Source organism: Vulpes lagopus, chromosome 3, assembly GCF_018345385.1.
Source record: "Vulpes lagopus strain Blue_001 chromosome 3, ASM1834538v1, whole genome shotgun sequence".
In the NCBI taxonomy this organism is placed as follows: Eukaryota; Metazoa; Chordata; class Mammalia; order Carnivora; family Canidae; genus Vulpes; species Vulpes lagopus.
The window spans coordinates 148,588,083-148,603,650 of NC_054826.1; the positions used below are offsets into that span (position 1 = coordinate 148,588,083).

Genomic DNA, 15,568 nt, shown 5'->3' on the forward strand with positions numbered 1-15,568 from the left:
TCCTAACTACTTACATAGTAATTTTTCACACAATGCAGACTTAGATTTTATCCCTCTTTGAGTCATTCTGCTTGTATACCGCCAAGATGAGAGGAACACTTGTTATTCCACATACTTTAGAGAACTAAAAGCAAAGAACTATGTCCTTGAATCTTGTCAGACCTAATCTAAAATAAATGATTTTGTTTACCTTAATACACAATATAAAACACGTACAATTTTATGGCAATCCAAACTAAAATTAATGTTGAACCACCTATAATCTTGTGTTGTTGTTTGCTTTTACTGTTGTTAAATAAGTAATGAGGAAAAAAAGGAAAAAAAAAAACTTATTACCAAGTTGTGTGACTATACCATTTGCAAAGAGAACTACTTTTTAATGAACTCCAATTTTAACAAAATTGTCAAGTTTATTCCACATAAAGTATTAAAAAAATCATAGTAGAAATTTATATTGTATGTAACATTTGCCCTGCAATTATATGAAAATTCAATATTAAATGATAGTAAAAGGGGCACCTGGGTGGTGCATGTAGTCAGTGTAGTGTCTGACTCTTGATTTTAGCTCAGGCCATGATCTTAGGGTTGTGAGACTGAGCCCTGCATTGGGCTCCAAGCTGGGCATGGAGTCGGCTTAAGATTCTCACTCCCCCTCTCCCTCTGCACTGCCCCACCCACAGGCCCCTAGGCTCAAAAAGAAAGATCAGTAAAGAAAACTGATTTAACTTAAAACTTTTATTCAAGGCTTTGTTCCCTAAGCTATTAAATATTTAAAGCACTATGATAAAGTCTATTTTGCTATTAATTATAAGAATACAAGAGTTTTATTTGCTGGTTTTTCTTTTTTTGAGATACACAACTAAACAGGTCCTATGTTCCAGGCTCTATGATTAGCCTTGAAAAAAGGTGAATAAAAACATGTCTTATCCTCAAGGAACATGCAGTTTAGTGATTTAAACATGTACAGATTTAAACATGTTCAATTACAATGTAACATGATACAACAATGAATGTACAAAGCAGAACAAAGAAAGATAATCAGAGAAAGTCAGGGAAGATTTCACAGTGATATCTGAATTGGCTTTTGAGAAAGAAAAATAATTTGATAGTAGGACTTCAAGGTCATTTCCTTATATGAAACTCTAAGAAAGACAAACCTATAGAAGGTAGATGAATGGTTGCCTAAAGCCTAAAGCCAGGGATGCGGACTGGAGCCTGACAATTATTGTATTCAAGAGTACCACCGATAGGCATTTTATCACATGTAATTTATACTTCAGTAAAGTTAATTTTTTAAAAGGGACTGGGAAACCAAATGTGTTACTCTTTGTGTGGCAAAAATTCTCAATATTCCAATTACAAGGTAGTTATCAGTATTCTGTGAGGAAAAAAATGTTTTCTCTAAATAAACAGAGTTTAAAGCTCTAGCACCATTTCTTATTTTAGACTTCTCCTAAAGAAGTAATGGGCAAAAAATGCAGAGTTTGGCAGAGTTCCAATAGAACAAGCTATTTCTAAGTTTATGTGATATTGCTAAGAAAAGCGTTTTCATAATATGAATTTCCATTTATATATAATTATTGAATGTGTGGGTAAGAGAATACTAGATGAGGAATTTAAGAGTTCTTAGCTAACTTTATTATTCTGGGAAAATTAATTCACATCTTTGGGATTATTTTGGCTTTAAAATAAGAAGACTGATTTCTCTATGATTTCTGTCATTTTTAAGATTCAGTTGTTCTTATGCGGTTGAAATCTCTACATAGAGAGTCTCCAAATGAAATCCCTAAGGTAAATCCCAGATGTTGAAACTGATGCATTAAAGTAAGTTTTATGAAGTACACAGAATATCTGAAGTATTTTATCCAATTTTTTAGATTGGTAATTTGAGGTTCTTAGTCATTTTTGCCTATATCTATTATTTTTTATTAACTAATCTCACAGATACTTCCAAAATTTCTATGATGTTGGATACATTACTGTACATATACCACTCCTTTTATCTGCAAATGAAGACACTGAAGACTATAGAGATTACAAACTTTGCTCAAAATACTATCTTTGCAAAGACAAAACTATTAGACTAATGTGTCTTATATTATTTTTTTAAATAAAAAGTTTTAGAAAGAAAGCATATATAAATGGATAAATATTGGTACAAATATGGGAATTTTTCTTCTAGAAAGATATACAAAAAGTTAGTAAGTGCTACCTTTAGGGAGAGAGCCTAGGTGGAGAGAGGTAATTTTTCTATTTTTACTTTCTGTACCACTGAAAAATTTCCAATATGAACATTTGTTAAATCCATTGTTTAAAATCTTAGGTTGGAGTTATTTATGGGTTATATTTTCCTTTTCTTTTCTATATTTAATAAAAAAAGTAATGTTTGGTTTTTAAAATTTTCTTCTTCTTCCTTTTCAAACAATATGTCTGGTGGCTTAGTTATTAGAGCATGCAGAACAAAGGTCATAGGTTTGATTAATTACGTTTGCAAAGAATAAAAATATCCCTCAGTCACAGAATACATTTTTAACTTTAAAAAGTCATCTGGCAAACTCGTGTTGCTGATCACAAGGATGAATCAGGTAGGAGCATGTGGTTGACTCAATACAAAACATTAATCTTGGAAAATAACTCTCAGTGATGTCTTACTGACAGAGGGTAAGAGAAAAGACAGCAGTGTTACTCATCTCTAAGTAAACATTCCAATTTTCATATTCATCAATTCACTGCACTTCTGAATAGAATATAAACAAAACCTTAACAATCAGAGAAAATATAATTCCTAAAAGCTAAAAACTATTATGTAACAAAGCTTATTCATTTTGAAGATGATACAGTTCTTATTAATGTACTATATAAATATCAAATAAAATACATATATACCTGTAACATCTTCTGGATCTGATACAACAATATGTGCATTTAGTTCCTGTAGCTTGTGATGCAGTTCTTCTAATTTTTTATTTGATTTTTTCAAAATGTTGTCCACGTAAGCCAAACTCTTTTTATCTGTTGTGACTTTCCTCAGATTTTCAGCTCCTTCTTTGATTTTCAGTTCTTTCCTTATTTCTCTCTTGATTCGATCTTTGATATCATCCAGTTTCTGTTGCACCACTGTATCTGAAAAGTCTAATTTTTGAACAGCACTCACATTCTCAGAAAATGGAAGACTTCGGGAATCTCCCTACAGAAAAAAGGGAAAAGATATAAATGTGGTAGTTTAGGAAAGTTAGCTGCTCAGTAAAATGTTCAGCACAAGAACAAAACTGTATTCAGTGATTCTTTATTAAGTATATTACATTTAATTACATTTAGTTACTTCCTTAATAAGCAACAGACTAGTTACCTTTATTATCACCATACAAAATCCTAAGTTCAAAAACTCTGTCCACTCACTAAACAACATTATCTGATAAATTTATATTAAAGTAAACACATCTACACACAAAAGCATCTTAGGGCTGTATAAAGACAGTAGATTTCTGATATCCTATAAACCCAAGTTAGATCCTAACACCTAAGATGTGAATCATGAGCAAGTTACTTGACTTTTCAAACATTCAGTTTAATTGTCCATAAAATCTATATAATACTGCCACGTTCCAGAGATACTGTGATAATCCAAAAGATTTTATGTGAAGCTCCAACTACAATTCTTGGCCCACTGCACAGTCACTCAATAAGTGAAAATTATTACTAAATTCCATAGGTAACATACAATCCTATTTAATCTGCTATAAAAAAAACCTCTTAAAAAACTAATATTGGCAAAAATAAAGTTGTATCTTTATGGACACTTTTTGATTAATGAATTAAACGCATTAGGATTTGGAAAGACTATACTTAGAACTCTATATTATTTCGTGGCTAACTATCCCAATTGATAACTTGGTTAACTCACTACAAAAACATCATTATGGAATGCCTGGGTGGCTCAGCAGTTAAGCATCTGCCTTTGGCTCAGAGCCTAATCCCAGAGTCCCAGGATCGAGTCCCACAACAGGCTCCTTGCATGGAGCCTGCTTCTCCTCCCTCTGCCTGTGTCTCTGATTCTCTTTCTGTGTCTCTCATGAATATATAAATAGAATCTTTAAAAAAAAAATCATTACTGGAAAATATGTCTCAATTATGTCCTACTGATAGAAGCTAAGACAATATACACTATCAGTATTCATCTTAAAATAAAAATCAGATTAGGTAAGCACATCAAATCTACATTTAAAACAAACCAAAGTTATGTCCTTGCTATTTATATGTCATTTGTTATTTTATTTTATTTTATTTTTTTGTTTTTTTTTTTACTTTTTTTTTCATTTGTTATTTTAAACTCCATTATTATAATACTACTGGTTTTTAAATTTTTAATTTCTCAAACACAAACATTAGAAGTAATGTTTACCTTTGGGAAAAGGAACTGAGTTTATGAAGGTTCTAGAAAAGAGACATTTCACTGTGCACCCTTATTATGTACCTTTTAAACCATAGATCCAATTAATTAAAAGATTTTCTTTAATTTCTTTAGGAATCCATCATAACCAAATAAGTAAGTTCTGTTTAAATTCCTGGGTGCAAATACTTTTTACATCTAATTCTTAACCGCTAAAAACCAGGTCATCTTGCAGAACAGCTGGTTAATAGATGGGAAGATATGGGCTCTAGTCTTGGCTTTGGACCAATTTACCTTGTGCCAAAACGCATGCAATATAAAAAATGAAGTAGTTGATAAATCTATTCTTGACATTTTTAGGGCCAAGAATCCCTTCTGAACTCTTGACAAACAGTAAAACAAAGAAAATTTCATGTTTGTATATACAATTTCCAGGTTCCAAGGATTGGAGATTAAGAATTCCTGAAATAAGTGATCTATATCTAACTGGCCTTAAATTTCAGATCCTTATTTATGTAGATATAGAATGATCTTCTATCTGGGCTAAAATAGTATCTAGATTTTTCATTACTTATAGTGAAATATAAATCCTATCATCCATTTATTCAGTTTCCAAAGTTTATGAATCTACCTTTGGCTGGTTATCAAAAACAGCACATGACCACTGTCAAAAATTAAATGCCAAATTTCTGCTATCTGGCCTCAGGTAAAGTCGATTGAGGCAAATAATGATTAGATGAAAAAGTTTAAGCTAACTGCATTCCTTCAGATATTTTTATTTCAATCCTTACAGACTTAGAAAACATGAACTGCTCTCATAAATTTGTTAAGATTATGTACTAAGCTAGAGGTTCCCTAAATTTCTTGGTTTGTGGTGACCTTAGTGTGTCAGTAATTTTTTCCGTATGCCCTATAGGCCAAGAGAAATACCTAACAATTCTGTACTAAATACAGAATACAAATACTAAATACAGAATAGCAATGCCCTAATTACTTAATACTTAAATTATAACAACTTAGCTATTTGAAATAGCATAAACTGAAAGAAAACATTACATTTTTTTCATTATTTAGCAACTATAGTTATGTATTAATGTTAGTACTTTCACCATTTCTCAAACCTTGAAATCAGATTGAAATCAGACACTCCCACCTTCAATTCCTGCTCCTCCATACAAAGGGAATGTAGGATAATCTAATATTGAAACTTAACTGACTCCAGTTGGTTTACGTGATTTCCAACAAATGGTGTCACTATTTGTCACCCTAGAAATTTTCAAATACACTGCAACATCCTGAGTGTTGCTGAGGTACCACAGAGAGTTTAGCCTCAGAGAGAATTGTGATACTAAAATATAAAAGGTGGTTACAAAAAAACTCTTGCAATATAAAATAGCATCAGTACTTGATGTGAATCCTTGAAGGTCTTTTGCCTACTTCAACCAACTCTCATTTCTTTTTAATTGGCTCATTAAATTCCAATTCTATCAAACTACAGAATTTACGGCTAGGGACAATCTCTCTTGGCTCAGCAACTAATACATGCTGTATCTTTGGAATATACCATCTTTCCTTCTTTTCTTCAACTAACTTCCTAGTCCCTTCTCTGCTAACTTTTACTTAGTTTCACAGTTGACCCCAATTTTTCCTGGGAAAGAATTTCCTGACTGTGCCCTCTTTGAATTTAGATTAGATGCCTCTCTTCACTACCTCAAACACCATGAGCAATTTGAGTGTAAGGCAGCTTATACCTGGTAGAGTAGTTCTGTTTTGTTTTCTTAATTATTAGTCCATTATATTACTTAATATTCTTTTAGAATTCAGGAAAATCTGTCACTGCTGAGAAACTCCTGCTTTCCTCTTTCTGATAAAGAGAACTTATACTTTAGGAAACTCAAAGGCAAAACAGATATTCAACCATAGCTGGTTAGCATGTTTGCTTCCTCTTCTTTTTCATAGGCCTACATTTTAAGTAACCATATTTTACTCCCATATTTTGTTATGACATGGTTTAAATATTTTTTGAATAGGAGCAAGAGAGTATCTACAATATAATCAATAATTTAAGATAACCAAATGTCCCCCTGACTGTGGACAGGAAAGATTACAGTACTATTACTCCTTTCCTAAAAATGTGAGTTGCAATAATCTGTGAAATTTTTTTTAAAATATTTTATTTATTTATTTATTCATGAGAGACACGGGGGTGGGGGGGGGGGCAGAGACATAGGCAGAGGGAGAAGCAGGCTCCATGCAGGGAGCCTGATGTGGGACTCGACCAGGTCTCCAGGCTCAGGCCCTGGGCTGAAGGTGGCGCTAAACCGCTGAGCCACCCAGGCTGCCCTAACCTGTGAAATTTACTGGAAAATGTAATTTTCTTGATTTTGAAACAAGTGAAATGAGATATTTTATCTATTAAATTATGTCTCTACCCTAAAAAAATAATAAAACAATTATATCATAAATGCCAAAATTAATACTAGGCAATGAAATACTATTCCCAACAGAAGTAAAATAAATTAGCCTCAGAAAATAAATAGCTATTTAACCAGTAAAAACCTTCAGTGATAATCTTTGTCTCAGCAGGTTCTACTACAGACAATAATAACTGTCTATATCATGTTTACAAGCTTAACACTTTGATCCACCATTCACAACTGTTTTCTACTCTATAAAATTTCATGACTACCCCCAAATTAAACAGTAGGTATCTTTTTTCATCTTTTCAAAACAAAGTTAGATCCAACCTCTAATCACAAACTCCCTTTAAAATTCATTAATATGCTCAGAAAGTACATAGATAAATAGAAAAAAAATGAACTAGTCCTAAGCATAAAACCAAACTCCTAACAGTGTTCATGATGCTCCAATTATCTACACATAAAAGAAACCTTTTAATTCTCATATCTTTTATCACTGAAATCTTAAGCTAGCCATTCCATTCTAGTCAAATTAATCGAACACTTTGCTATTTACATCATTTTACTTTGTCTTTCTTATACCCTATTTATCTATTTAAATCCACCATCACAAAATACTTGTTCAAAAAATATGTCAGGTCTTTCATGGTTAATTCTATTTTAAATTTTACATCATCCATATGCTTAATGCATTTAATCAGATAGATCAAATCCAAACAAAAGGAAACCATCAGTAAAATTAATACCCTCAGGATTTAAAATAGAACAACCGAAACGATTTTTAGTTAAGCAGGTTTCAAGTGGCTAAATAAAAAAAGGAATAGAGACTCTAATGAGTAAGAAACAAAGAGCAAAAATTAGATGAATTTCAAAGGAACCAAAATAAATGAAAAACTCAGTGGGTAGGCTAAATAGCAGATTAGACCAAGATAATCAATTAGCTTACTGACAGAAAGAAAACTGAGGAAGTTACTTTGAATTCAACATATAGAGATATGAGAAACTAAAAGGCATGGAAGATAAAATGAAAAGATCCAAGATCCATCTAGGAAGAGCTCCAGAATAAGAGAATAAAGAAAATGAGGGAGAAGTACTACGTGAAGATAAATGAGAATTTTCCAGAATGGAAAAATGATATAAATCCTTGGACTAGAAGGCCACACCAAATTGTAAGTAAGATAAATGAAAATAACAGAAATAAACAGAGAGAAAGGCACTCTATCAACAAATGAATGATCATTAGAGAAACAGAAGACTTTTCCTTAGTGATAACAGAGGCCCAAACTATCAAACTTCTGTAAGATTTTGAGCTTTTATCTTAAGGTCTTCATATATTGCTAAGGCTTTCTTTAAAAAAATTTTTTTTAACTGCCTCAAAATATTAACATTCTGGGAAAAATTACAGATAAACTAACCCAGAGTTCATATTACATTTATATCATTCTCCTGTTCATTAATCATGTATGTGTTAATATAAAGAAAAAACTGTGCTGCAGCACAAGAGAACGTGCCACTGTTACCTCTGAAACAAAGGTTTTTCTAATCATAATGTTAGCAATAATCCAAATGTAAACCCTAAGTCTTTATAAAAGCTGGAAATCTGTAGTAAGAAATTTAAAAATAGTCATTTTCTTTCTTCTAGTCATTCTAATTCTAGGAATACAATCTAAGCAATAATTAGAAATTATTACTGTATAGAACGGTCAATTCAATAATTTTTAAAATAATCAATAATATATGCAAGGCACTGTTACAAGCATGGACTTACAAGTAGCAGAGTTTAAACCAATTTATAAGAAAGAAAAAATTCAGGATGCTACTAAGTGTTACAACAAAAGAATTTTAAACAGCCTAAGGAATAAGAAAATATTTCTCTTATTTTCACCCTTTATTATTCCACAGTAGTATGTACAGCCCCATACACTGCTACTATGTACACACAGTTTTATTTCAAATTATGTTTAAGAATGGGGGAGAAAAGGCTAGCAAAAAAAAAAATCAAAATATTAATAATTATTTCTGGGTATTTTCATTTTATTTTTCAAAGTTTTCCAAATTTGCTCTATTTTTTTTTAAGCAATGAACATATGCTGCCTATCTAATAAGGAGGGAAAAACATTATTTAAAAGAAACCCAAAATAACTTTCACTGTATTTCAGTTTTGGCAAATGTAAATTTTAAACAGATATCTGATACTCTATAGTATATTTGCTATGTAGGTTATTTTGAGTCAATACAATCCTACTGCAAAAAGACTACATGATCCATTCTAATTACACCATTATCATGTGTGAGCCAAATATTTCAAATACACAGATGTGTTAAATGTATTTAATAAATACAACTATTGGGATCCCTGGGTGGCGCAGTGGTTTGGCGCCTGCCTTTGGCCCAGGGCGCGATCCTGGAGACCCGGGATCGAATCCCACATCAGGCTCCCGGTGCATGGAGCCTGCTTCTCCCTCCGCCTGTGTCTCTGCCTCTCTCTCTCTCTCTGTGACTATCATAAATAAGTAAAAATAAAAAAAAAATAAATAAATACAACTATTTTATAAAATAATGAAATTCTGATTTGTAGACTAAAACATAAATTGGTATTTTCAAATTATTACATTTTAACAAACAGTTTAGTTAAGAAGGAGAGTAAAATAAGAATACAATCAGATTCAAAGAACAAATTGGAGAAAAAAGTCTGTCACTTATGATCAAATACTTCATTTAGGGAGAGATAGGAAAGATGTTTACTTCTCACTGGCCAAGTTCCCAGAGAAGAAGTAAAAAAGCTGTTACTTTCTCTACACTATAGATCAAACAGTCTGACTTGACAGATGCCAAGAAATGCTAGAGCATCCATAAAAACTCACTGGGAACAATGGCTCATATAATGTTTCAGATAGAAGGAACTTCAAAGATCAAGTAGCCTAACTACCTTGTTTTAGCTTTGAGGAAAGTGGATTCAAAGCAGCTAAGCAATTTGCCTAAGGTTGTAAAGAAAAGTTAGTGACCTTGCTAGGTTTACCATACCAGTCTCCTGACTCCCAGTTTGGTGCTTCTTAGAGGAGATCTTAGGAGTATCCACTGCCTTATTTTTGAACTACATCTTGGCCTGATTTGCATTAATTAACAGATGTTATATACCTTAAATCAGGAATATTGGCAGGACATAATTCTTCTAATTTCATGCTAATCCAATCCCTGTGTCTCAGGGGAGAATGCTCTCAGCCAGAAAGCAAGAAACCAGTTCTAACACCAGCTCTATGTCCCTAGCTATGCAATTCAAGTACGTTATCCCCATGTCCCTGTACCAGTTTGCTCATCTGCAAAATGATGTTTGGCTTTCCTCTCTTCCAGGTATTTTTTTTTATTTCATTTATTCAAAATGTTCACTGAATGCCAGGCAATGGAAAAGAGCACAATCCTGCTTTCTTTCGGGTATTCAATTTAAGGTAGATAGTCATGAAAACCAAACATAATCTGAAGAAGTAACACAGATTTACACAAATGTAGGCCATATTGTGTGTTTATGTATGTATGTATAACAGAAAGCTCAATTAGAATGTAGTATGATGGCAAGAACTAAGCATTTGGAGTCAAACTGGCTATGTGTATTCTGATACTGCAACCATGCTAAAGCTTAGTAAATGGAATTATTACAACTACCTTGACTATATTATTTCTAAGTCTCATGATAGCTATGTCTAGGACTAAGAAGTATGTTTTCATAATAACAGTGCAGTTCCTGGCACATAGCACTGAAGCAGATAGTACTGGATTCCTACATAATATCCATCTTCCCTTTATCCTTACTGAAAAAACTTCCACTCTGCTAGATGCAGCAAAGTACACATGAAATTCTCACTTCACCAGACTCTCTGGCGGCTAGAAGTATCCATATGACAATTTTTCCAAAGAGAAGCCAGCCTAGTATTTTGGGGAAAGCATCTACTTCTCTCTTTTTTTGCTTAGAATGCAGACCTAAGGCCTGAAGATGAAGGAGCCATCATGTGACAATAAGGGGACAAACAGGACAAAACCCAACATACTAAAGATGGCAAAACACAGAGAATGAACCTGGGACCCTGATGGCTTTACTGAACTGCTGCTATTCAGTCCTACATTGTCTACCCTGGATTTGTTTTAGATAGAATATAAATTTCTATCTGACCAAAGATCACATAGGGCCCTATACACAATATAAAGACTTTGGTTTTTACTGAGTGAAACAGGGTAGAACTTAAGCAAATAAGTGATATGCTATGACTTCTTGTATTAAGAGACTGAGGAGTGAGCAGGGCAAAGCAGGGAAACCCATTTTATGAAAGTATCGTGGACATTTATAAAACAGTCTCGGATGAATCCTGCCTCCCTGCATTTTTATGCAAGCCCCATTTTCACACTAATTGAAAACCAGCCTTTCAACTTACTCTGAGAGTGTGATGATAGTGACATTGTGGTAATAGACAAAGAGACACAAGCATGGACTTCAAGAGGAGCATAGCTTCTGTTTTCACTCTTAAAAACCCAAATACTATTTAAAGAAGTCCAGACTTGTGCTTGCTTCGGCAGCACATATACTAAAGAAGTCCAGACTATTCTGCTAGAGAGAATGTCCTGGGAGATGAGAGTAACCATGTGGAGAGTGGCCATGTGGAAAAGAATCAAAGCACTCCAGCTGTTCCAGCCTTTGCAGCTAAGGCACTAGACATGTAAATCTGCAGTGGACATTCCAGTCCAGTTTAGGCACCATCTGAATGCAGCTGTATATAAGTAAGCACAGGCAAGATCAACAGAAAAAAACAAAAACAAAAACAAAACACCTAGGATACCCACAGAATCTTGAAAGGAGTTTGTTACATTTAACAGATAGGAGATTGAGGTTGCTGCAGTAATCCAGGCAAGAAATAATGATCACTTTAAAGTTTCTTCAATAACAATTTAATCCCAATAGATAAAAAGTGTAACAATCTAATTTGAGTAATGAGGATGCCAATAACACTGTTATTATGTTAAAGTTTTTTTTTTCCTTTTCTTTCCCACCTTATGCCCCCTGCCATACTTCAAGAAGGATGTAGGTGGAGACAATTTTCTTCTTTAAAAAATAAAACAAAATATAAAATCATTACTTTTTAAAATAGACTTACTTAAAAAAGTTGCCTTACTTCCTCGCCATCCCTGTGACAAAATTAAGCATAAGCTGCATGTACGTGATTATATTCAATGACTGATTTAGGATTAGTTATGTGATTGAAGTAGGCCCATTCAGATGTTCTTTTCAAGGGAATTGATAAGGAAGTCCTTCTCCAGAGAACACCAGTTGCAAACATGATAAAAATTTAAAGTTACTGATGAAGATAAGTGCTATTCTTATAGATAACCACAAGACAAAACTAACCCAGAGAAAAGATGAAAATCAAAGAGAAAAAGATCATTGTGGACACAGGCTGAGCATCTAAATCCAATCATGTTTATATTCCCATACCCCTAAACTTTTAAGTTACCGTGCTAACCAATTCTTCTTTTGCTTTAGTTTGACTTAAGATTTCTCTTATCACAGATCAGAGTGCCAAATAATACATCTGGCTTCCTGCTTTGAAACATGAAGCTTTATCAATTTAGTAATGATAACTGCAATTCCAGATCTATACAGGTGATTTTTTCCCAATATCAAGATCAATATTCCTTGTAAGTGGCTGTGTACACTACCACTTAAAATAACCTCATTTTATACCACAAAACTGAACCTAATGGAGCAGATTTCTACTTTTCTTTCAAAGGAAGCTACTAGTCATTTTTGGTCTTATTTTGCACACTTTTCTCCCTTGAGTTTCTAGGAAATGTTTCTTATCTCAAACTATGTGATTCTAGTGAGGTTGTCAATGTTTTTACATAATCCTATAATCCCTGGCAACAGATGAATGATTTAAGTATGGACATCTGACTAAGCTAAACCATAGTGTCCCACATCCTGGCCAAACATGACTGTTTCATTCATCCCACAAATATTTACTGAATACCTATTATGTGTGCTCTCACAGATATTGAATCCACAGTGAAGGGGAAAAAAGGACATCTATACTGTATTAGGACTTAATGACATCTCCAACGCTAATCCATAATCTATATGTAGCATTCTAGCCTCTTTCTCTTGCTCACCTGTAAATTTCCTTCCAGTAAGAAACCTGGCTTCTACTACTTGCCATCCACTTACTTATTCAATTCTAGTATACATGTATAGCAGGATCAGAATTGTTAGCCCATATCTTAATCACTTACATGCACCTTAATTGCTTACATGCACCTTTTTTGCTTTTGGTATTGCAGGTTCTCTCCAATTTCAAGTTTACCTAGGTTAGCACCTTTTCCCACCACTTTCTTCAGTGAGATTGTTTCATATAAATATGTGTAATGCACTTTGGTTCTGTTGTAACAGCCTGCGTTCCCTTCTCAGATCTCTGACCCCCTAAACGATATTTTCTAATTACCTTACTTACTAACTTTTAGTGACAGTGCCCAGATCTTGATTTCTGACCCTAGTTTCCAATAAAAGAAATGGACTCCTTGAAGAAATGGTTGATTTCAGGACTGGAGTGGAAAAAGGGGGACACCTGGGGGGCTCAGTCGGTTAACCATCTGCCTTCATGATCCCAGGTGCTGGAATAGAGCCCCACGTCCTGCTCCCTGCTCAGCAGGAAGCCTGCTTCTCCCTCTCCCTATTTCTGCTGCTGCTCCCCTCTGCTTATGCTTGCACACACTCTGTCAGATAAATAAAATCTAAAAAAAAGAAAAAAAGAAAAAGAAAAAGCTCAAAATGAACCTGGAGCATCTTGCAGTCCAAGAAAGTAAAGTACTCAAAACAAAGCAATAAATGCAACACTGATGGAGGTATGTCAGAGGGACACAAGAGCCAGCTGGAAGAGCATCCCCAACCCTCACTGCTGGCCAAAGCTAGAACAATTTTAGTAACAAAATAAGGTAATATTGGATTATAATCCCAAGTATAAAATAAATATCAGTCCGTTCTAGTATAAATAAATAATCAAATTAATGGCAATAAATCTCTGGTACATAAGAATTCAAAATAATATATATGTATACATATACACATTTTAGAGATATATATGAGTATTTCCTCCTTTTCACACTGTACTCTTTGGAAGAAGTCATTATGCACAATTGACATAGAAGGGGGGGTTATGCTTCTCTTCTTTGATAGTGTGTGTATGTGTATATGTATATATGTTATACACATGTACAATACATATAATGTACTAACATATAAGGTTATGCTCCTCTTCTTTGATGGCAAAGTGTGTGTTTGTATTTCTGCCATCAAACAGGAGGATAACCCAACCTCCCCAACTCCTTATATGTCAGTTGTGCATAGTGACTTCCTTCCAAAGGATACAGTATGAAAAGGAGAAAAAAAAAAAAAGAGAGAGAGTAACTTTATAATCAGGAGAAACCTGACAAATGCTACCTCAGGTAATCAAGGTTAATATCAACAGTGATAAATTATGTTGATATTATATAACTTTGACACAATATGATGAAAATGGTACTTTAACACTGTAGTTTATTTACCTTCCTAAATCCCACAACTCTGGCCAATAAGGAAAAACAGCAAATTCCAGTAGAGGGGTATGTATAAAATACCTGACTAGTACTCCTCAAAACTGTTATGATCACTTTAGAAAGAAAGAAAGAAAAAGTCCGAGAAACTAAAACAGCCAAGAAGAGCCTACAGAGATGTGGCAACTAAATGTAATGTGGCATCCAGGATGGGATGCTGGTGCAGGAAACTGAGAATTATATAAATGAGTGAAGTGTGGACTTTACCTTCTAATAAGATTCATTAACGAGGAGCTTATATCTAGAGAAAAGACAAACATTTAGTTGTAAACCACAACTAAAAAACTGGGATAACTGCAATGAAAGAACTCATGACAGAACAATGAAAAACCCACAAAACATGGAGGAAAGCCTCCCTAAGGCTGAGGATGCAAATTTTATTCTGAGACCCAAGAGATGATTAAGAGTTATCCAAATAAGGTGAAAGGAAGAGGTGTTCCTGCTTGAGAAACTAAAACAAAAATCACACTTGTCAAATTTCTGATTCTGGACAAGATGGAACATGCTCACTTCTTTCTCTCCTGCCTGATACCTATAACTAAACACTCTGGAAATAAACAGCAATCATAAGACTCTAAGAGGTGGAAAAAAAGGCAAAGCATTTAGAAACTGCAGGTCTTGAGGAATACAAGGTGGTAAATTCTCTGGATTTTCTTTTTATCACAATTTATCCACACTGGGTACCAGACAAGAACCTTCAAAGCCAAAGTTAAAAAAAAAAAAAAAAAAAAGGTCAAAAAGAGTCTGCTCTCTCTAGAACGGTGAAAGGACAGTAAACAGCCCAACAGGACAGAACCCCTTTTTGACAACACCCATCCTATCCCAGCCACACACCATGGATAGCCCCCCATCTGAGGAGTCTGGACTTAATTGGTAGCAGTAAACAGTTCAGGGTAGAATGGCAACACCAAGTACCCTGAGGCAGTGCTCTTCTTCTGTTAGTACAGTGTCAGTGGAGCTGAAGTGAGTATACTGAAGGATACAGCAGGGAATAAAAAGGTCCAGAAAGGGGCTCCTCTTACCCATCAAGGAAGAGGCATCAACAGAGACCAAGTAGGAAGTGTGGTCTGCTTTCCCTGACCCTGAGGTAGTAGAGGGCCTGGTATGTAGCTTTCCTTCCTAGTCAAAG

At 34.1% G+C, this 15,568-nt stretch overlaps 1 protein-coding gene across 1 annotated transcript in view; it reads right to left on the reverse strand.

The window, feature by feature from the left end:
- The window catches only part of PKN2 (protein kinase N2), a 133,133-nt gene that overhangs the window by 81,100 nt on the left and 36,465 nt on the right, over window positions 1–15,568 (reverse strand). Inside the window, exon 2 of the mRNA XM_041747347.1 lies at window positions 2,887–3,187. Within this exon, the coding sequence (XP_041603281.1) occupies window positions 2,887–3,187 (301 nt within the window). The remainder of the gene's footprint in view (window positions 1–2,886; window positions 3,188–15,568) is intronic.